At 43.3% G+C, this 22,829-nt stretch overlaps 2 protein-coding genes across 10 annotated transcripts in view; one reads left to right on the top strand and one right to left on the bottom strand.

Moving 5' to 3' along the window:
• Positions 1-10,929, bottom strand: part of LOC138425563 (BOLA class I histocompatibility antigen, alpha chain BL3-7-like) — a 35,923-nt gene extending 24,994 nt beyond the window's left edge. Inside the window, exons 1-2 of one of the 5 annotated variants that reach the window (XR_011251274.1) lie at positions 10,571-10,876; positions 9,758-9,836 (exon numbers count right to left, since the gene is read on the bottom strand). Coding sequence is in view for 1 of the 5 variants with exons in the window: in XM_069563591.1 (XP_069419692.1) it covers positions 9,837-9,978 (142 nt within the window). In the remaining 4 variants the exon portion in view is untranslated. Of the gene's footprint in view, positions 1-9,757 lie in introns of all 5 variants that reach the window. The other 4 variants (XM_069563594.1, XM_069563595.1, XR_011251271.1 and 1 more) reach the window with 4 other exon arrangements.
• Positions 10,224-22,735, top strand: TRIM39 (tripartite motif containing 39). 5 transcript variants are annotated; one of them, XM_069563579.1, is made up of 8 exons: positions 10,224-10,681; positions 10,926-11,244; positions 12,809-13,268; positions 15,168-15,263; positions 17,843-18,073; positions 19,257-19,279; positions 19,853-19,968; positions 20,769-22,735. In XM_069563579.1, exons 3-8 carry the CDS (start codon positions 12,816-12,818, stop codon positions 21,314-21,316), a joined length of 1,467 nt encoding a protein of 488 aa, XP_069419680.1. In that variant the 5' UTR covers positions 10,224-10,681; positions 10,926-11,244; positions 12,809-12,815; the 3' UTR covers positions 21,317-22,735. The 5 variants fall into 5 exon arrangements, with proteins under 5 accessions (XP_069419680.1, XP_069419677.1, XP_069419681.1 ...); XM_069563580.1 differs by having other exon boundaries at positions 10,270-10,789; positions 11,162-11,244; XM_069563577.1 differs by having other exon boundaries at positions 10,270-10,789.
• Positions 22,736-22,829: the final 94 nt, after the last annotated feature.

Raw genomic sequence — 22,829 nt, 5'->3', positions numbered from 1 at the left:
TTGTTTTGTCTAAACTAGGTATGAAACTTGGGATGGCTTGCTCTGTTACTTTTACACAGTTACAGAAAAATTAACTACAGTATTCTAAATACAATTTTAAATGCAACAAAATAGCTTTCAATCCTGGATTATGTTGGTAAAAATTATTTGTGAATGCGTACTATAGTACTTCACTTCTAAAATTCCCAGGCACTAGAGAACTGAAATTTCTCTACGTGCATGACACAGAAACATCAGTTTACTGTAAGATTTCACATTACTCTCCAGAATCCTCTAGAGGATTCTGGGTATGAAGAAAACATCACCAGATGCAAAGCTGAAAACAGCAAGAAAGCCCTGAATAGATATGAAGATCCTGTCAGAGGTTCACAGGAGAAGCAAGTAGGGTAGGGGGGAGGTGGGGAGAACGGGAGAGACTGCGCAGACCGGACTGTATCCAACAGTGCTCTGAGACTACGGAGGGAGAGGCGTGAGTGGTGTCAGGCGCCACAGAGAAGCCTAGGGAAAGGCCTCTGGGGACCACTGGAAGACAGAGTTCAGTGGCGAGAAGAGGAGGGATTGCAGAAGTCAGAGAGAGGTGAGAACGGAGAAAACTAAAACGTACACCATTGCTTTCATTGCAGCAAAGGGAAGACTGCTGCTACCTAGGTCAGCAGAGTTGATAAAGGCTTTGTTACATGCTGATTTGAAAGCAAAAAAGCAACAGCATAAGAGGAACTAATAATCTTAAGAAAAAAGAAGACTATGAAGACAGTAACTCTAAAGGAGTTATGATCAAGACAACAGATAGTTTGGAACTGGTTATATCTCCAGAGCAATACTTTAAAACTAGCTATCTGTTTTCCAAGCTATGATCACAGATTCCTGAAGGAAATATGCCTGTCTTGTTCACTGTTATCCATGTGATGGAGCACAGTGCCCAACATAGTCTTTTAATAAAAGTTTGTTTCTGATGGACTCTCTTTCCAGTATTTTGGGAGTACATGCTTAATGAGTGTCCTCAGTGGTCCATGGCCCACCTCTGTTATTACAAAGAGAAAGAGTAATTTCCATGAGCAGTTTGCAAAGATCTTGGCTTCCCTAGAAAGTACTCAGTTTGGCAAAAGAGAAGGAGCCCTTTGCTTCTTTCATCAGCCAAAAAAAAGACTGTAGAAAGACCTTCTCTCCTTACATTTTAATGGGATCACATATGGAATCCCCAAAAACCTAAGTGCACAAAGATGCAGTTGTCTGCTGCTGCTGCTAAGTCACTTCAGTCGTGTCCGACTCTGTGTGACCCCATGGACGGCAGCCCACCAGGCTCCCCCGTCCCTGGGATTCTCCAGGCAAGAACACTGGAGTGGGTTGCTTTCTCTGCAAATGGTCTGTTCTTCCTCATAAATCCCCCATCTATAAACGTAGGACTGTCCACTGGTCAAGAATATCAAGAGCCTTGTAAGCCATTCCAAAGAGATTTAGATTTTATCCAATAGGTGAAGGATAAAAGTCATCATTAAAATGGCTGAGTAGTCAGATGACAGAGTTCTGAGTCAGAAACGTCACCAAAGACACAGCACAGAGGAGACACTGGGGGTGGGGCAACAGAGCAAGAACAAATGCTCAGATAAAGGCAGGGAGTCAGCGGCCACCATCCAGGAAAGACCTGAAACGGGACAAGGCGGAAATGGAGGAGACAGCTGAGATGTTTAAAAATGTCAGCAACTGGCAATTAATTAAATGGGAGGGACACAGGAGAGGAATAACAACATAATTAACAAAACAGTGAAGCACTGAATATCAATAGCAAAGAAAATACTCTTTAAAAAAAAAAAGAAAGAAAAAAATCTCATCCCAATAGTTTTACATCCTAAGAGTCAGGCTCTTCATCTGAATCTTTCTGTGGTTCTCTGTGGGAACAGGGAGAGGACTTTAGGACTATCATTTTGGGGTCATTTCCTAAGCAGCAGAATTCTTAGGATGGGAGGGAAGACGTTCTAGTTTCTCAGGGATTCACTGAGGTGAATCCTCTGGGTATGATCAATGACAACACTGTGTTGACCCCAGACTAACCTCTGAGTGTGAGAGATACAGTTTCTGAAGTCTCTCTGATAGATAAACCCATCAGCTTCTGGACCCTACTTAATCCTTCAGTCCTAATCTCCTTAACCCTACATCTGAGTTTAGTCAGCACCTCTAGAGTGAAGTCTGAGACCTCAGCAACAAGAGAAGCAGAGGCAGACTCACTGAGGCAGCCACAGAAAAGAGGGAGATGGAGAAAGGCAAAGTAACAGAAGACCTGACTCCATCACCTGAGTAGTGCCTTTCATTCTCCTGTGTTTTCCAATAAGCTGATCATCTGCTGTCTTCTTTTTCTTCAAGAACCAGTCAGGGGATTTCCCTGGCGGTCCAGTGATTAAGACATCGCCTTCCAACGCAGGGGGTGTAGGTTCGATCCCTGGTTAGGGAGCCAAGATCTCACATGCCTTGCAGCAAAAAAAACAAAACATAAAGCAGAAGCAATATTGTAACAAATTCAATAAAGACTTAAAAAAAAAAAAGAACCAATAAGAACTCAAATCTGCATTCCGGGAAACCGGAATTTGCAGGAAGCCCAGGGGTATCTTTTCAGGACCTTGGAGAGCAGAAGGCAGTTGCTCCTGAGGAAATCTCACATCTCAACATGCAAATAAGAAAAAGAATAAAGGGTAGTGGAGTCACCTATGGAGAGCATTCAGGTAAGGTACAAAGACTTGGAACATAAGATCCAAAAGGGCCCTATAAAGCACCTGAACAACACTCTTCAGCTGCTTAGCTTAAAATGAATCTACAGGGAATTGAGACTTTATCAATTTCTTTGGAAAAAACACATACAAAAAGTAACTTTGGTTGATGACCCTAAACAAGAATCAAAATATCATAAAGGTAAAGAATCGCACCCAGGAAGGATAACACAAAGAGCTGTCAACTCAAGGTTAGTTCTTGGGTCTCCTGACACCTGCGCAGCGCTTTTTTCTTTACAGCTGTTGAGTGATTTAGGATCTAGATTCTCCTTCTGGTGCTGCCATACACCAGCTGTGTGACCTTAGGCAAATTACTCTTTCAAGCCTTGATTTCCTCCTTTGAACTAAGGCGAGGTGACGAGAAAACAAGGACTTTCTGTTCTCAAGTAGCTCTCAGTCTAGTGGAGGACAGATATAAAAACATCAATAATTCAAGAACACTGTAAAAGTACAGAAGTATTGCAGAGAAAAATGTTAATAACTTGGAGGTGGGAGCAAGATTAGGAGGAATCCAGAAGAAACAACAAATATCTAGCTGCGAAGTAGGGCACTAGATTTAGGGAACTGCAAATAACTTAGTTCTGATGGATGGTACTTTGGCAGTGAGGAGAACTGGAGAGAACTGGAGAACTTCCACATACTGCTGTTTTGGAAGTCAAAGGAGTCAAAGCACTATACAGGTAAACATTTAGCTATGTACTACGCCAAGGGCTACCCCATGAGGAAAAAAATTCCTTAATTCAACATGCATTTATAGAATACCTTCTATATACTCACTGTACTAGGAGCTGACTCTTCTCCTTCTGGTCCCCTCCCTAAAATACAGCCAGCTTGAGAACCAAGAAAACCAAATTCTGCACTCTTTCCTAGGAGGTAAAAGTGCCTCTTCTGTCTCTATCAAGTAAGGGGAGTGGAGGAGCGCTTGACAATCCCATGATTCCTCTACTGAAGAGTCACTCAGATTTGAAAAGAGGCTTTGCCTACAGACGGAAGGATGCCAGAGATGACCTCTGGTATGAACCCTTGGCACCAAGTAATTGAGCAAGGTGGTACGATGACACAGAGCCAGATGATCAAAAGTGGCAAATGTGCCAGGCTCAGCTGACAATGAGAGCATACATAAGGGTGGTTAGAAAAGTCATCTTTATGTCTATTTTCAACCTCCTCTGCTTAGTACCAATTCTCTTAGCTTCCCATAACCAAGCACGTACATATGAATGAGTAACGTGTACATATGAATGAGCAGCAGCCAAGGTTCTATTCTACAATCTGACTAGTCCACTGACCAACTCAGTGTCTACACTGAGGACCTCTGGAGATTGCAGTGTATGGAAACTTCTCTCTGGTGAAGTGTCTAAAGATACCAGTGAATTTTAAAAAAAGATTTATTTCTGTATTTGGCTGTGCCAGGTCTTCAGTGCAGTATGGGATCTTTAGTCGTGGATTGCGAACTCTCAGTCTTAGCAAATGGGATCTAGTTCCCTGAACGAGGATAGAACCAGATCCCCTGCAGTGGGAGCGCAGAGTCTTAGCCAGTGAGCCAGTGGACCACCAGGGAAGTCCGACACCTGTGAATTTTATTTCTATTATACTATACTGGGTTGAATAGTGCCCCCTCCCAATTCATGTCCACTAGGAACCTCAGAATGTAATCATTTTGGAAATAGGATCTCTGTAGGTGTAATGAAATTAAAATAAGGTCATACTGGACTAACATGGGTGTTAGTCCAAAGACTGGCGTTCTTATTAGAAGAGGGAGTTTTGGACACAGACACACAAACACACACACACACAAAGAACACCTTGTGACAGTAGAGAGGGAGAGACTGCCAGGGAACACAGAGGACTGCCAGCAAACCTGAGCTGGAAGAGAGGCATGGGGAAGGTTCTCCCTCAGAGCCTCCAGAAGCAATCAACCTGACCAACACTTTGATTTCAGTTTTCCTCCAGACGTGTGAGAGAATAAATTTTGTTCTTCTAAGCCACCAGTTCATGAAACCTTGTTATAGCAATCCTAGGACACCAATATATTAACCCCCAGAATACATGTTTTCCTCCTACATGCTCTAGGATTTAGGATATTTTCCACCTTCTTGGACAGAAAAGGATAGATACCAATGCTAGTAACTGTCTTAGCACATGGAAAGGGGTGCTGGTGAGAGCACCAGAATGACTCAACAAATCAAAACAGCAACTTCACAGGTGATGTCATGGGCAAGGGAATTTATTTCTGAAGGTTCTATAGTGAGACTTTTTCATTTCTGCAGTAGTTTTTAAAATATCTACAAATTCTCTGATACTCCAGACAGGGAGAGAAGGACAGCAGTTAAGAATTTCTAGAACTTAGTAACACATTAGTCATGAAAAAGAGAGAGGGAAAAACCTCAGGTTGTACATGTTAAGCTCCAGATGTCTTAGTTTCAGGAAAGAGAGACAAGCCAGAAACAAATTTTGAGAATCTTCAGCATACAGATTTGCAGATCTCAAATGAGATTCTCTGGCCAAATGCTTAAGAATGAGCTGGGGCAACACATGAAAACATGGAGTGCCAGTAATACTTAAACTCTATAGTTAAAAATTTACTGTTAATAAGAGATTACGATAGGGGTCTAGATGTAAGAAATAGTCAAATATCAATTATTTCTTCTTTATCCAAGCAATGAAGCACGTGGTTTGCTTATCAGAAATTGGGGGAGAAATCTCCATGCCTAACACTCCCCCCCAAAAAAAAAGGTAAAAGAATCTGTTTTTTAAAATGAGGATCTTATTGAAGAAATAAAATGAGACCTGAATAAATGGAAGGCAAACCAAATCCCTGACTGGAAGACAATATAAAAAATGCCAACTATACCCTAATTAAATTATACATTAAACCCTTTTCTGTTTAGAATCACAATAGGTTGTTTAAATTCCTTTGAGGGGAGAGAACAGTAAAAAAAAAACAAAACTGATTTAGAGTTTATATATGGAATACATGTCCAAGAACATCTAAGAAAATTCAATGAAATAAAATCTGTGGTGTTGGTGTAAGAGATAAATAGATTAGAATACAGAATCAAAAATCCAGAAGCAGATCTCACTATGAAACAACTTCAGGTATGACAAGTGTGAAATTTAATTCAACAAAAACAGGATGATTATTTAATAATGAAGCTAGCACGAGCCATCCATCCAATCCATGTAACACATGCTGTTCAACAAACGCCACTAGCCACATGGGGCCTCCGATCAACTACAACGCACCTAGTCTGAACTGAGATTTGACTTAAGTGTAAAATACACACTGGATTTCAAAGACTTAGTTTAATAATTGTTCAAAATAAATTACATGTAAAAATAATATTTTTATATAATGGGTTAAGTTGGTGAAGTATACTATTAAGATTCATTTCACTTGTGTTTACTTTTTTTTCATGTGGCTTGACTGAAAACTTAAAATTACATAAGTATCTTGCATTCCATTTCTATGGGACAGCATTGCTCTAGAAAAAAAAGATCTTCCTTTTACATCATATTTTTTTTTTAATTTATTTAATTTCTACAACTTTTTATTCATGGAAAACTTCAAGCTACATCATATTTTTAAAAATAAAGATCTAAATGTAAAAAATAAAAAACACTGTAGGAAAATGTAGAAAAGTAAATTAGAATCTGGGGTCAGACTGGATTTCTTAATGAGGACAGTATGTCATGTGTGGTATGTATGTACACGCTGATAAGCAAAAGACAGACAATGCAACAGGAAAAACAGCCAAAGATTGGAAATGCACAGAAAACAAATCCCAGTAACAAACAAACAACAACAAAAAGATACTCAAAATTACTAAGGAAGAAAAAAATGGGATTCAAATAACCAAACATCTCTTTTCTGGCCAGAAAGAAATAAAAACATAGATAATAACCATCTCTTCTTGGGGATGTGCGAAACAGGAAAGCTCAAACACTGCTGTCAATGTAAATGTAAATAATAATCGCCTTCTTAAAAATCAGTACAGAAATATTCATTAAAATTAGTACTACAGCTATTCCCCATGGATACCAAAATCCACTGATGCTCAAGTCCTTTCTGAAGAACGGCAGCTCTCCATATCCACAGATGAGGAGCCCACAGATACAGAGGGCTGATGTAAATTATATCCTTCAACCCAACCTTTTTCACAGTAATAAATCCACTAGCACCTAAGGACAAATGTGCAGAGAATCTTTTAACACTGTTTATGCAGCAGCAAAATTTAAAAAAAATTTTATAAAGGAAATTAAGTAAATGCCCATCTGCTGAAAAAAGGCTGGAAAATGTACATTACCTACAGAACAAGATCTGTTACGCAATCATTAAAAGCTTTTAATGAAAAATATTAGCAAACAATTTAAAATATGAAAACATCAACACTGGCTCCACCATAAGCAAAGAGGTCATCTCATAACATGCTGGTGTGGGCATAAATAGGTACAACCTTATGGCAAGGAAACTGAAAAGATGATTAGGATTTTAAATTTCCATGCGTTTTCACAAAGAAGCTCAGTTTTCAGGAGTTTGTCCTACTAGTACAGAGGTTATGACAATATAAAGATACATGTGCAAATATGTCGAATAATTATGTTGTACAACCTAAACTAATACAGTGTTTATTCGTCAAGTATTATCAGAGAAAAAATGAGGGAAACATATATTACAAGTATGTCCACTATAGCCTTTAATAAGACTTGGGGGATATTCGCTGCCAGTCCAGAGGTTAAGACTTAGCGCCTTCACTGTCAAGGCCCAGGTTTCATTTCTGGTTGGGGAACTAAGATCCGCAAGCCCTGTGGCCAAAAAATAAACACCCGGAAAGGCTCTAAATGTCTTATTTAAACAAATGGCTGAATAAATCATACGTCTACACAATGAAGAAATAATGTAGACTTAAAAAAGAACAAAGTAACTCCAGTGTTATTGAACTGGAAACAGAAAAGCCAATGTAAAGTATAAAAAGACTGTTAAAGTATAAAAACACTGTTAATTTAAATTTTTCATAACTTAAAAAAAAAATGGTGGGGGAAAATTAGATGCTTTCCCTTTTTCTGAGTAAGAATTTCAGCAGTACGGACAGCTGAACCCTTTCCCTCCTCAACCTACCATATCCTATATCCGGCTTTGACCAGTTTCCTACCTGCAGTATTAACCCCCTTTTCCTCTATATGACTCAATGGTTCCACAAGATCCTCTATATAAAAGATATATCAGATATATCCTTTCCTGATATAAAAACAATATTAAAGTGTATATTTAAAATTTTTTGAGTTATCCTTCACATTACTATTATTTATTTTTGCATATTCCTGTGCTGGAAATCCTTTGGTCTAAATCAACACCACAACTCGGTGTTATTCCACCTCTCCTGAACTATAAACCCTTTTTTAGACAAGGAATACCTTTTCTTGTTTAAAGAATGTATTTGTCTTATTAGTATATTCATAATTCTCACGTGATCAAGTTTCACAGGTCATAACAAATACAAATTTGTGTTAAGATCTCAAATTTCCTTTATTATTTTGTGTGTTATCATATAGGCAGATGAAAATAAGAGATCATAGCATTGTGATCACCCTCTTTCTCAATTATTCTCTCTTGAAAAATACCGAGTACTTTTTTATTGTTCTATGTAAGGGGTTAGCAAACTATGGTCTGCCACCTGTGTTTGTACAGCCCACAAGCTAAGAAATGTGTTTACATTTTTAAATGATTGGGGGTAAAATAAAAAAGAGAATAAAATTTCAAAACAAGTGGAGAATTTATATGAAATTCAAACTTCAGTAATGCTCACCGTTTAGTATAATCTGATGCAATTTTCATACCACAAAGACAGTATGGCCAATAAAGCAAAAATATCTACCCCTGGCCTATGACATTGGACTATGCCCTTCTAAACTGTATAGTATAGTACACACTGTATAAACTGTAGAGTATAGTAAACTTCTAAACTATAATTTTATAGTTTTACCTATTCTTCCCCCCCCTTTTCTTCCATAATGAGCATGAAAGTTAAGTAGCTCAGTCGTGTCTGACTCTTTGCTACCGGTGGATTGTAGCCTACCAGGCTCCTCCCTCCATGGGATTCTCCAGGCAAGAATACTGGAGTGGGTTGCCATTTCCTTCTCCAGGGGATCTTCCCAATCCAGGGATGGAACCTGGGTCTCCTGCATTGCAGGCAGATGCTTTAACCTCTGAGACCCCAGGGAAGCCCTATTGGGCATGAAGTCCACTTAAAAATCTGTTACTCGAGGCCAACACATTCTTCATATTCCTAGGCAATGTTCTTGCTCCTGATCATTTCCTTAGTACCACATCTGTATTTACAAACAGAAAGCCAGAGTAAAGTGCTAGCCAACACCTTAAAAGTTACAATTCACAAGCCAGAACCAAACCTCACCACTCTCCCCATAAAGCAAGGCCAAAGAGGCTGACCACCTAGTTAATGGCTTTCACTATACCTTCGAATTGAGGCAGTCCGTAAAATAGAAAACGTACTGCTCCTAAAATTCCTAACAATCAAATAATGGGGTGGAGAAGAGTTAATGTAATTTTAAAGAATTTAATCTTCAACCCCTGGCTAGTGAAAAAAGAAAAGTGAACAAAAAGCAAAGAACAGTGAAGAAAAAGCAGATCAACTGTCCTTCGCATGTCTGACTCTAAATCTTTATACCTCCCATATTAGATATTTTCTGCAAGTAAATAGTTCCTGGCTCCCAGGATGCTCGAGGTTAAACACTGCACAGTGTTTGTAAACAGCATCATAACTTACACAGGAACAAGGGCCATATGGCCATTTCCCCTAGAAGGGGACACCAAAATTTGCTTATTTCTTCCAGTCAGCATTCTGTATGCCAAATATTGGGGGAAGAGGGGAGGTGGGCTGCCTTTTCTCCCAGCCTTGTCTGCGCTTAGAGCACTAACTCCTACCTAGCCGCATCATCCATTTACCCAGCACCCACCCTCCCCAGCTCCATCAACTCCGCACCTCCTCCCAAGTCTCATCACACCTCCATCAGCAGACTCTTCCAGCCTCATCACCTCACCCTCGTCCTCCAGTCACAGACCTGCGAAGATTCCAGCAACAGGAGAAGAAAGTAAGGAGGTAATAACGCAGGAGTCTGGAGTCTCCATACAAGCACTATCTACTCCTGCGGAGAAACTCAAGTCACAGCTCCCAAACTGGAAAAAGACGGGATTCTCTCGCATTCAGAACGCGAGTTCAAGGCGCGCTCACTGCAGTCGGGCCCCGAGCAAACAGCCGAGGATGCAAAGGTGAGCAGCAGAGTCGCAGTATCAGCTCTTTTGAGGCTCGCACTCCAGCGGAGACAGCAGATAATTTCCATAAAGCCCGCCTAGAAGGGACAAGGTAAGGAATATCCCAAGGCAGGACTGAGCTAATCCTTGAATGTTAAAAGCCTAAAACGCAACTAGTCGGAAGTGACGTGCCAGCTGAGATCAGCAGGACCGCCACATTATTGGCCGCCGACTCGGCGAGCCACCTTCTCCCGAGACTGGCCAGGAGAGAAGAGAAGTGTAGCTCAAAGTCCGCAACCCGCCCCTGCTCCGCCCTCGACAGCTCCCAGCGCCACCTGGAACCAACCGAGCCAGGCCAGAGTCCGGGCGCGGACCCTGGGCGGGACAGTACCGCTTGCCCCGGCGCCCGTAGGCGCCCTGAGGGCAATGGGCTTCAGCGCTCCGCCACGCGCATGCGCGGCCCTCTTTCTCCAGCGGATTCCTCGGGTCACCTGGACGACCGCATTCCGGCCACCTGCCCCTGACTCCTCCAGCTGGTCCTCACCTCCGCCCCCCCGCCTTCTTGTTCGGCAGGCGCCGCTAGGCCCTCCCGCGGTCGCCCGCCGACACCCCAGCTTCCACTGACACGAGCCTCTCGGCGCGGCTTCCGCTTCCGGCGAGTATTGTGTGTCGCGCTGCGGGGCGGGGGCGGGGGGAGGAGGAAGGAGGGAGGCAGCGCTCCGGCGGCTCCGCGCCCCGCACTCCCGGACCCGAAGCCGGGAAGGTAGGTGCTGTCCCGCCGCCGCGCCGGGACCCTGGGGCCTGCCCCCGCCCGCCGGCTCCGCACGCCGCGTCCTAGCGCCCCGCGACTGCGTCACCGGCCCCCCGCACGTAACCACAGCTGCCTCCGCCCGTTTCAGGCCCGGGCGGACGTTTTGCCGCCCCGGCGACGTCAGCGCGTCCGGCGTTGCTTGGCTACCCCGCCGTTACCCCGTCCCGCTGCCGCTCGCCTCCCCGGGTGAAACTCTGACGCCGTCACCGCGGGTCTCGGCTGCGTCATAGCGGCGGGCATCCCATCTTCACGTCACACCTTCTCACCTGGACACGCATCCCTCCCTCCCTGCCAACAACGACGTTTCCTCTCCCCCCTCTCCAGCCCCCCTGCGCCAGATCAGGCGGGAGAAGATGGAGACGGGGGTGGGACCGAGTTGTGGACCACGCTCAGGAAAGGGGCGCAAGGTGGGACCCCCCAACAGTGGTAGAAACACAATGAGGACCTCTCTGAAGTGTGCCCTTCTACTGAGACACGAGGAATAGGGGGGAAATGACCCAAGGCCTCACTAATGCTGTAGCTCCAAGCCCTCTCCCCATACTTCCCTAACCTTTTCCCCATCTTTCTCTAACGCTACTTTTTCGCCAGTCTAGATCCATCCTGGTCCCTAACTCAGCATACAGTTCAACTCATCTCGGGTGAGGCCACCACCTAATTTCTAGATTAGGAAAAGGGAAGTGTTACTGGTCGAAGTTGGATTCCTGTAGGTAAAGAAAAATCATCTAATTGAACTTCTCTCGTGGTTGAGGGAGAAATTCAGGTCCAAATATGTTATCAGTTCCTACTCCAAATTAAACACTTTTCACGTTTGCCATCAGTATATACAGAAATAATCATTGTTAACCCAACTCACTACATGGCCACTTCTCTCTAAACACATAAATAGACTTACTAAATTTTCTTCTGTTGGGTTCCTTAGAAAGAGAGGTTAAGGGGTAGAGAAATGAAATATTTCATGGATAATAGTGGTTATGTTTTAAGGATGGAACGGAAGACCAGCCTTCTGCTTTATACATCTCTCAGGGGCATTTCCAGTTCTTTTGAGGCTTCATTAGAGTTTTTGATTGCCTGTTTACTTTTCTCTCTTAATTCCCGACCACCCAGAACCTGTTAGTTGGAAGTACAGTATATCCAAGGAATTAGTTATCAACAACTATTTCAAAAGACTCCTGTCAGCACTGAATACTTGGAATAAATTTGTCAACTCTTCTTTTCAAGAAATTATTGCCCTGGGCTCAGTAATAAACTCTTTGGTATAGCTGCTGTAAATTTATCACTTTTACAGCAGCTCCAAACATCCAAATGCATACAAATAGGAAACAGTTGTTGTGTGAATCATTTCATTCCATGATGAGTGTACCCTTCCTCTAGGCCTGGTAAAGGGAAGCATAATGTCACACTTTTCTGAAAAGAAGAGGTTGTTACCCTTGCCTAACTCGTTCCAATATTTACCATTTGAAAGACTGAGGGAACAGTGGCAAAGAATCAAGCTTAGGCTTCAGTGGGCTATTGTAGTAGAACTCATCTGTAGCATTAAACTTTAAAATATACTTGATTTAAGCAGTCTTAATGCTTTGACTGTTAAGGCACTTTTCACTTTCCCATACTCTTTTTTCATCTATTAGAAAAAGATGTCAAACTAAGAATACATTTTTCTGAAACTGTTACGATACTAGTGGAATGAACCTGGATCAGGATGAATACTCTGGGCTAGTGCTTCTAACAAGAGAAGGCAGTGGTGAAAGACAAGACTGAGGGTTGTGTGTCAGTTTGCTCATAGGTGGGAGTCACAATTTTGGGAAATGGAAAAACCAAAGAGATTGACTGGGGGAAGGGAAGATGTAAAAATACCATGACAGTGCTAAGTCTGGAGTTAGGATTTAACCTGGGGGTAAATGTCAGGCCAGGGATGCAAAGAAATTAACCCCCCAACTAACTTTTTTTTTTCTCTTCTCTCTTCTTAACCTCAAGTTAAATAATGGCAGAGACAAGTCTTTTAGAGGCCGGGGCCTCTGCAGCCTCCACAGCTGCAGCTCTGGAGAACCTACAGGTGGAGGCAAGTTGCTCTGTGTGCCTGGAGTATCTGAAGGAGCCTGTCATCATTGAGTGTGGGCATAACTTCTGCAAAGCTTGCATCACTCGCTGGTGGGAGGACCTAGAGAGGGACTTCCCTTGTCCTGTATGTCGAAAGACATCCCGCTACCGCAGTCTCCGGCCTAATCGACAGCTGGGCAGTATGGTGGAAATTGCTAAGCAGCTGCAGGCCGTCAAGCGGAAGATCCGAGATGAGAGCCTCTGCCCCCAGCACCATGAGGCCCTCAGCCTCTTCTGCTATGAGGACCAGGAGGCTGTGTGTTTGATATGTGCAATTTCCCACACCCACCGGGCCCACACCGTCGTGCCACTGGACGATGCCACACAGGAGTATAAGGTAGGGAACCAGATACTTGATGTCAATGCAGGGCAAGAGGGAGGAGCCCAGAGGATGGGCGACTCCCTGGGTAGAGAATCATAAGTTCCTGAGGGCAAGACAGTCTCTGGTGCTCACTCTGTAGTCCCCTTGGAGGTACAGAGCTATGTACTGGGGTGAGGGTCGGGGGGTGCAGTGCGCATAGTCCCGTCTGATTGGTTGTCCTCACGCATGAAGAAGAGCAGTAAGAAGTACGGCCCAAATTTCTCTTGACTTTTGTAACACATTTGAGTATGTGTGGTCTTAGAATGTATCCTATTTTTCATAAATGAGTGAAACCACACAGAGAATCTCAGACTTAAGAACTAAAAAATGGTCTGGTTCCTTCATTCTGTCCCCCTGCTCAGCACACCGCTTATTTACCCACTGGTATTGGGAACAGGTAACATCATTTTAGAATGATCCCAACCATTCTAAACCATCCCAACCATTGAGATGAAAACAGCTAAACCAGCCTGTTTTCATCTTCCCCAGATAATGGGTAACATGGCATCTGGTTTAACTTACTGCTGAGACACAGGGTAAATGTTTGAGTAATAGGAACTAGAGATTTTACTGTCTTAGCACTTTATCAAGTAGTTTGCCTAATTATATTAATGAAGTCTTACAAACAAGACTTTATGGTAGTTCACAGAATAATCAAGATTTTATTTTATTTGCAAGTGGTTAGAGTTGTATAGGAAAACAAATTTTAAAAAGGATATCAGGGACTTCCTTGGCAGTCCAGTTGTTAAGACTCCATGCTTCCAGTGCTGCATGGATTCAATCCTTGGTCAGGGAACTAAGATCCTGCATGCCATGTGGCCAAAAAAAGAAGGATGTCAGGGTACATAAGGGTACATAACTGCCTGTCAGTACAGGCAGTTCCTTGTTAGAAAATGAATAGGGCTAGGGAAGAACAGAGAGTTGGTGACAGCTGGACACAGTGAGATTCAATTAAAGTTTTGCAAGCAAGGAAGGCATGGAGACAGGCTGGAGGCAGGAGGAGGGACCTATAGGAAGTTGACACTTCATGAGCAAAGAACGGAGTTGGATTAAGAGGTGGTCAGATGAAAGAGGAGAGTGAAAAAGTTGGCCTAAAGCTCAACATTCAGAAAACTGAATGGCATCTGGTCCCATCACTTCATGACAAATAGATGGGAAAACAATGGGAACAGTGTCAGAGTTTATTTTGGGGGGCTCCAAAAATCACTGCAGATGGTGATTGCAGCCATGAAATTAAAAGACGCCTACTCCTTGGAAGGAAAGTTATGACCAACCTAGATAGCATATTGAAAAGCAGAGACATTACCAACAAAGGTCCATCTGGCCAAGGCTGTGGTTTTTCCAGTGGTCATGTATGGATGTGAGAGTTGGACTGTGAAGAAAGCTGAGTGCCAAAGAATTGATGCTTCTGAACTGTGGTGTTGGAGAAGACTCCTGAGAGTCCCTTGGACTGCAAGGAGATCCAACCAGTCCATTCTAAAGGAGATCAGTCCTGGGTGTTCATTGGAAGGACTGATGCTAAAGCTGAAACTCCAATACTTTGGCCACCTCATGCGAAGAACTGACTCATTGGAAAAGCCCCTGATGCTGGGAGGGATTGGGGGCAGGAGGAAAAGGGGACGACAGAGGATGAGATAGCTGGATGGCATCACCGACTTGATGGACATGAGTCTGAGTGAACTCCGGGAGTTGGTGATGGACAGGGAGGCCTGGCGAGCTGCGATTCATGGGGTCGCAAAGAGTCAGACACGACTGAATGACTGAACTGAACTGAGATGAATAGGAAGCAAGTAGTTTAAAACAATTGGGTTAGGCTCTGAACATAGGCTGTACCAGCCAACCACAAATGTTGTTCTCCTACTTCACACCTCTCAGGAAAAACTGCAGAAGTGCCTGGAGCCCCTGGAGCAGAAGCTGCAGGAGATCAGCCGCTGTAAGTCCGCTGAGGAGAAGAAGCCTGGCGAACTCAAGGTAAAGGCAGGCAGTCCCATTAGGCCTGCCCTACAGGCAATTAACTGAACATTGTCAGTCATTAAGTCGTGTCCAACTGTTTGTGACCCTGTGGACTGTAGCCCACCAGGTTCCTTCTGTCCATAGAATTCTCCAGGCAGAAATACTGGAGTGGGTTGCCACTCCCTTCTCCAGGGGATCTTCCCGACCCAGGGATCAAACCCAGGTCTCCTGCATTGCAGGCAGATTCTTTACCATCTTAGCCACCAGGGAATCCCTGAACATTAGCCATACATTATTTAACTAAACATTAATGATGCATTATTTAATCCAACATTTTTGGTTTATTAAAAAATGCTCTTTCAAAAACAATGAAATTTTATTAAGCTTGATTGTCATTAAACATTGTACTTAAGAATGTTTAAGTACGTTCTTAATGGATTAAGAATTGAGGAGAAGGATATAAGGGGTGAAGGATTTGGCGAGCTGAGGGAGTTGATGGCCGCTGGTCTCCTTTTCTTTGTAGAGCAGGAAGGAGGCTCTCTGCTGGAGAATGTGGAAGGTGCACTGGGGAGGAAGGATGAAGAAGCTGCCCAAGAGCTCCCAGAACCCCCCAGTCACATTAGAACCCCATTCTCTTAATTCACATAAGCTCGAGTATGCTAGGTAGTATGGCTTCCTAGAATGTTCTTTCCCTTCCCATCTTCTACCTATAGTATCCTGTCCATCCTAAAATGAAAACCATTTACTGTGTAGCCTTTCCTGACCCTTCAGAAATTCGCTTTCTTAATTTTCATACAATTTCACATCTTTTCTATAGTATTATCATATTGGTAGACTGGTATTTTGATACCTGCCTTATTTCTTCTATTGGACAGTGAAACATGTATTAATTGTAACAGTAATAATAGGGCATTAATTCATTAGGTGTTCATGACATTCCAAAGTTAAAGTATTGTATTAGGTCTTAGGCTTGGTTCTGCCCAGTTTTAAGTTCTAAGAGATCAGGCTAGACTTGGCCCCAGTGGAACATAGAGAAGGTACAAGAAAAGGAGAAGGGAGTCCAGCAAAGCTTATTAGGCAAGAGTGAACTTAGATACCCTATAAGATACGTCTTATTATCCCCAGTTTACACAGAAGAAAACAGAACTTGGATCAGTGTCTAGTCCAAGATCATACAGCCAGTATGTGGCAAAACCAGAGATACTAATTCTGCAGGAATCAATAAATATTTATTAAGCTTCCAGTATAGGCCACACCCTGTCTTTGACACCGGGCCATTGATGACCAAAAACATGGTCCTTGCCCTCCTTGAGCTTACTGTCAGGTAGAGAAAATAGAAACAACAGACACAAAAGGTACAGTTGCAAATTCCCAAGAATATGACAGAGAAACTCAATGTCATTAAAGCCTTCCAGAAGAAATAAATGAGATTTAGGGATTACCAAGAACTAAGCACAGGTTTGAAATTAGTGGAAATTTGTTTGTTTGTTTGTTTGTTTTTTAACAATGACAACATTTCAATAGGAAGCAAGTATTATTACCTTAGTCCTTTATGCATTTTAAAAAGAAACATTTGAATTTTTAAAAAGTTGAACTAATTTTGATTGCAAAGGTAAACTTAAAAAAGTTATTGTCCTGAAACACTAAAAATCTGTGAAAATGAAGCTTATTCCTAATCATTAGCTTTCCTCTTCCTATTGATCACATTCTTAAGGATAAAGGATGGAGAAGGAAATAAAAAGTTTAAAAACCTGCTAAATGCTTGAATAGAACTGTGGTGTGGGTTTGTTTTTTTTTTAATGTAAATTATCATTTCAGTGGTCTCAGAAACTGTCACCAATCACCAACTTTCCTTCAGTGACCTTTTGAATTATCTTTCCTCCCTCTCCCTCATCCCCACCTCCAGACCCAATGCCCCTTTTATTTTTTCACATCTATAACCCATTCCTGGGGTGTAAACTGTCGGTCTCTGAAGTGACTTGAACCTGTTTAGCAGGCTCAGCCCCAAAATCTAAATTTATATTTTATAACAGTCCATTACTAAAATCTTACTGATTCTGATATTTTTCCAGTTTTTCCATCTCTGGTTTTTATCAGGTAGATGTCTTGCAGTGTACAAATGATGACAGTCTCTAACTTTCGAGTATCTGTGCTTTCCTTTTCTTCACAATTTGCGTTAGCTAGAACTTAGAGTAGGAAATAGCAGAGGTATCTCTGCTCTCAGTACTTGTCCTATTATTACAGCCGTATCTCTGTAATACTACTTGTCATATTATTGAGTTCTTATGTCTTGAATTTTTTTTTCTAAAACATAAAAGTATAGCTTTTTTAGAAGTTAATTTAGTAAATAAAATAATTTTTTCAGCATTGGTTTATTTTTTTATCTCAATGATCTTCATCCCAAGTTATCAGTAAGGGTGCTAATGGGGATGGAGCCATTCTTTACAGAAGGAAATATCAATGGAGAGCAACATGAGTGTCCTTTTAAACTCTCTCCAATGGCACTTGAAGTCTGAATTCATACACATGGTGCATGAGGAAAGGTATCCTATGCCCCACTGACCCTGTTAAACATAACACCCACCCTCTGTTCTCAGAGACTAGTGGAGAGTCGCCGACAGCAGATCCTAAAGGAATTTGAAGAGCTTCACCGGCGCCTGGATGAAGAGCAGCAGGTGTTACTTTCACGGCTGGAGGAAGAGGAACAGGACATTCTACAGCGCCTCCGAGAAAATGCTGCTCACCTTGGAGACAAGCGCCGGGACCTCGCCCACTTGGCTGCTGAGGTGGAGGGCAAGTGCTTACAGTCGGGCTTCGAGATGCTTAAGGTTCGACCTTTGCCCCTGCATAGCCACTCAGGCCGAGCGCAGTCTAGCTTTGCACAGGTCATTCTGTCAGCCTGCAATGCTCACTCCTCCACTCTGCCTCTCTAAATCCAGTTCTTTCTTCCAGACATGCTCAAAGGATCTTTCTCTACAGAAAGGCTTCTCTGATTTCTCACATCCCTTTTGATCACTTCTGTGTTCTTATGTCTTGTCAACAATTATGTGCTTAATTTGTACCAAAGAAAAAACTCAATTTTTTGAGAAGAGGGCAGTCTAGTCTAAATTAGTGAAAAATCTATGCATTAAAAATTGTGTAAAATGCAGTAACCGTTACTTTTAAGTCCTGGAACTTGACTTACCTAGTGCTCAAAAAGAATAGAAATATAGTGTGATGACACTTGAAATAATGTATAGTAACATGCTGCTTTTGATATGTAAATAGTGCCTCTAAAATGTTTGAAATAGTCTGTTTTCTTAAGCAAATGAATGGTGTTAGCAAGATTCCAGGAAACATATTTCTTATCTTAGAGATCACATTACCAGCATTTGAATCAGCGAGGCTTCGTTGTATATTTATCTGCATGTTATATATTGCTTGGTATTTATTCTCATGTCCTTTCATGTATGTGTGTTCTGCCTTCCACATTAAACTGGGAAATCCTTGGCGGGGCAGAGATTTGTCTTCTTTGTCTTCTGGACCCCAAGTATTCACAAATCAGGATTGGCACGCACTTATAAATATTTATTAACCAATACTAGACAAGGGATACCAAACCACAATGGGAGAGAGTGATTCATTCCTATGCCAGCAGTCTAGAACTATCTCTACTGATTCTCAAGGAGGCAGGTGTGTGGTTGGTACTTGGGGGACAGAGCAAAGAGCAGACACAATCCTATCCCTGGCATTGAGGTCCCAGTGTTCTTGAGGAACAAAGACAAACACACAGGAAACTATTTGGAAGTGACATCAATTACCAAGTTTCATGATGACTGAGAGCTGAAGGTGGGGGTTAGGTTGGGAAAGATATACTCAGATCCCTCTGGAGTTAGTCCCCTTTGCACTGTGACCCTTAGTTTGTCCTGTGCCTGTTTAATAGTTCTAGAACTTTGGGGAGGAGGGGAACCTTTTGCCTATAGGGCCCTTGACTACCAGGACCAATATTGCTTTCTTTTCTCCTTCCTCTAGGATGTCAAAAGTACCCTGGAAAAGTAAGTGATTCTTGTATCTCTTCGAGTGAGTTAGGTCTTGGCTTAAAGACTAGGGCTGCAATAGGGAGCTGGGGGAGTAAGAATGGGAAAGTCATGCAGTGTTTGGGTAGAAAAAGGGAGAAGGGTTTTTGCATCCATGAAGCCAATTACAGAACAAATGATTGGGAGTACTAGTCTGTTCCCCTTTACCCTTTGAGCATCAGGACTTCCTTGGTAGGGTAGATATCAGCATAATGTAACAGAACCAGATTCTGCCTGGGCCTGTGGGTGGAATCATGTCCAAACAAGATGGAAGAAGGAATGGGTTGGGGAGTAGGGGTGGTATCTCTTTGCATGAAATATAACAGTACCTCCAGAAAGTTCTAAAACTCATTCTTAAGGATTTGTCCAGGGGACCATCTCTCTTTCCATAGATAGGCAAAAGAAAGCAGTGAGTACTTGTCTTGAGAGAGGAGAAAGTACGAGGATGAATAATTTTAGTTTCTCCCTAAAGATGACAGCATCTGAATAGTGACTAAGCTGGAGCTTCCCCTGACCCTGCCCTTTCTTCCCCTATCTCCCCATCCCTCCTAGATGTGAGAAGGTGAAGACCATGGAGGTGACTTCAGTATCCATAGAGCTGGAAAAGAACTTCAGCAATTTCCCCCGACAGTACTTTGCACTAAGGAAAATCCTTAAACAGCTAATTGGTGAGTTGTTCCCAAAAGGAAACTAGCAAAGGAAATCAACAGAGAGAAGGAAGTCTTTAGGTCCTACTTTATCTGGACTTCAGTTATCCCTGTTGTCACTTTTCATGCCTGTATCCACATCCACTCCTTTACCTGGCTTCTAATCTCACTCTGAGTCGCAGAACTCAAAGTGAGGAGCCTCAGGTGTCATCTGCTCTACAAATAGGGACCCAGAGAGGTTAAATAATTTGCCAAAAACTGGTCTCCTCTTAGTCCCACATTTTTCTAAATAGGGACCCAGAGAGGTTAAATAATTTGCCGAAAACTGGTCTCCTCTTGAGAATGAAAGGGAGTCTCATTAATACTTACTCAGAAAACAGGCATAAGCCAGACTGTTACAGGAAAACAGACACATTGTCACCCTATCGCCAGACTGTAATGCTCTCTTGCTCTGTATCCTTCTTAACATTTTTCATCGTTTCTGGCCCCTGGTCTGTGCCTTGTACTTCTCCACCCAGTGAGATGCATGATGATCTCTGAGGAACAGAGGGATGACCAGGCAGGAGCCTCAAGCACCAGCCCCTGCAGAGTCAAGAGATCATTACCTGTTTATTTTAGGGCCAGGATCAGAAGCCATTGTTCCCTTCCCTCCGCCCCTCCCCTCCCTTAGGTGACCCTGAGGATTGAGAAGGTTAACCAAACCACAGGGTTCTGGGGGCTTTCACAGGGCAGGCTCTGTAAAGGCAGGCTGGAAGAGTGAGGCGGGGGCGTTTAGCTATTCCCATCCTCATCTAGCTCCCCACTGTGGCTTCTCCCGCCAGCGGATGTGACCCTGGACCCTGAAACTGCTCATCCTAACCTAGTCCTGTCTGAAGATCGTAAGAGCGTCAAGTTCGTGGAGACAAGACTCCGGGATCTCCCTGATACACCACGGCGTTTCACCTTCTACCCTTGCGTCCTGGCTACTGAGGGTTTCACCTCAGGTCGACACTACTGGGAGGTGGAGGTGGGCGACAAGACCCACTGGGCAGTGGGTGTGTGCCGGGACTCCGTGAGCCGAAAGGGTGAACTGACCCCGCTTCCTGAGACTGGCTACTGGCGGGTGCGGCTATGGAACGGGGACAAGTATGCAGCCACCACCACGCCTTTTACCCCTTTGCACATCAAGGTGAAACCTAAGCGGGTGGGCATATTCCTAGACTATGAGGCTGGCACACTGTCTTTTTACAACGTCACAGACCGCTCTCATATCTACACCTTCACTGATACTTTTACTGAGAAACTTTGGCCCCTCTTCTATCCAGGCATCCGGGCCGGTCGGAAGAATGCTGCACCACTCACCATCAGGCCCCCGACAGACTGGGAGTGACAGGTCGGGGCATGGGAATCATCAGGGTGAGGCAGGGTCAAGAGCTACGGGCCTTCCTTCCTGTGACCTGCTGGAATGTCTTCGTGTCTGCCTGGTTCTGGTTCTGAACCATGTGGGAGAACCATGTGGTTTCCCGAATGGTTTATATGGAGGAGTAGGTAGGACTGGACTAGGTCGAGAGCACTGCAGTGTCTCCCTCCTGACAGGGTGGAGAGCTGGTTCTCAGGGGGTGGTCTCCCCTGAAGTCCATTGGGTTTGCTATTGCACAAGGACCGGTTGGGAAGGAAGGAGAGACTTTTTCAGAAGAAAGTCTGTGGAAGGGTCTGACTCACTCAAACCAGAGGAGGAAACAGAAACCCCTGTACAGCCTTTCAGGGGGTTCTTTGACCCAGAATAGACTTTTTTTTTTTTCTTTTTTAGGAAGATCACAGGGGTCTTTGTACCTCTAATTGAAATAAAGGTGAATGACAGTTGTTCTCACGGGTCTAGAAGTTGAGGAGTTATTTTCAGGGCAGAGATTGCGCATCAAGAAGTTTAGAACGAAGGTCAGGAAAAGAGAAGGGTTTCTTTGGTTCCATTATGAGTAGGATTGGCCAGAGGTAGGAATGTGAGGAGGAGGGAGTAGGAAGAAAGAACCCAGGTCCCTGCCTCCATCTTCAGCAGGCCTGGCTTATCGTCTCCCTTCTTGTAGTTGTTTGTCTCCAAGAGCTGTTACCTTGCTCATCTGGAGGGGCAAGATGCAAGAGATCATGCAAGACATGTCTACCCTCTCACTGCTTCCCCAAGGGAACTTGGAAAGGAGAGAGTCAGGTATTAGAGGAAAGAGAAAAGCATTCCTATCCAAAGCCCGGGCCTTAAAGAATGCCTCCAAGTAGCTGCTCCCAAGTTGTCAGCCTTGTTACCTGGCTAAGGTATCCAAGCCAGACAGGGAGAAAGAAACTGGTGTCTTCCTTACCCTGGGGACAGGGTAGAAGAGGGTAGTATGTTTAGGGAGGAGCCATACAGGCAACTTCCTTTGGCCTGTGTGTATCTAGCCTGAAACTAGTGTTCATAAGAGCCGGTTTTTTGTTTGTTTGTTGCCACCGTTCACGTTTTGCCATTTCTCCTATCAGAGAATGTAAATCATTTTAATGTTAGGCCAAAATAAACAACCTATATGGTACATATGTTACAGAAAAGGTAACGCAATGCATGCCAAACCAAACTAAAATGACTGGATTATCTGCTACTGGCTAATCGGGTTCACAGAAGACTGGGACAAGAAACTGCAGTTTATTGAGGGCATTTCAGCTCCTCCTACCACCTCAACAGGACTTCGTCCAGACTCTCCTCTTACCTTTGTGCCTTGACTGTGGTTCTTTGTGGCAAGATGCTTTGGTTGGTAAAACATAATATGGAACAAAGGATCCACTGAAGTAATCCTTGTGTCCTGTGGTAATTTGACAATAGCCTCTGTTGATGTGTTAGAAACTTAAAAATGCATGTTCCTTGGAATCTCTGGCAGTCCAGTGTC

The sequence above is a fragment of the Ovis canadensis genome, chromosome 20 (genome assembly GCF_042477335.2).
Source record: "Ovis canadensis isolate MfBH-ARS-UI-01 breed Bighorn chromosome 20, ARS-UI_OviCan_v2, whole genome shotgun sequence".
Taxonomy (NCBI): domain Eukaryota; kingdom Metazoa; phylum Chordata; class Mammalia; order Artiodactyla; family Bovidae; genus Ovis; species Ovis canadensis.
Note: the sequence above shows the minus strand (reverse complement) of the source record. Positions and strands in the feature narration are given on the sequence as shown.

Bases quoted from the DNA above. Each gene is read 5' to 3' on its own strand.
- TRIM39 (XM_069563579.1), top strand. From the start codon at position 12,816: ATGGCAGAGACAAGTCTTTTAGAGGCCGGGGCCTCTGCAGCCTCCACA. The intron at 15,264-17,842 runs GTAAAGGCAGGC...CTCTGTTCTCAG, and splicing joins AGAAGCCTGGCGAACTCAAG to AGACTAGTGGAGAGTCGCCG. The intron at 19,280-19,852 runs GTAAGTGATTCT...CATCCCTCCTAG, and splicing joins GTCAAAAGTACCCTGGAAAA to ATGTGAGAAGGTGAAGACCA.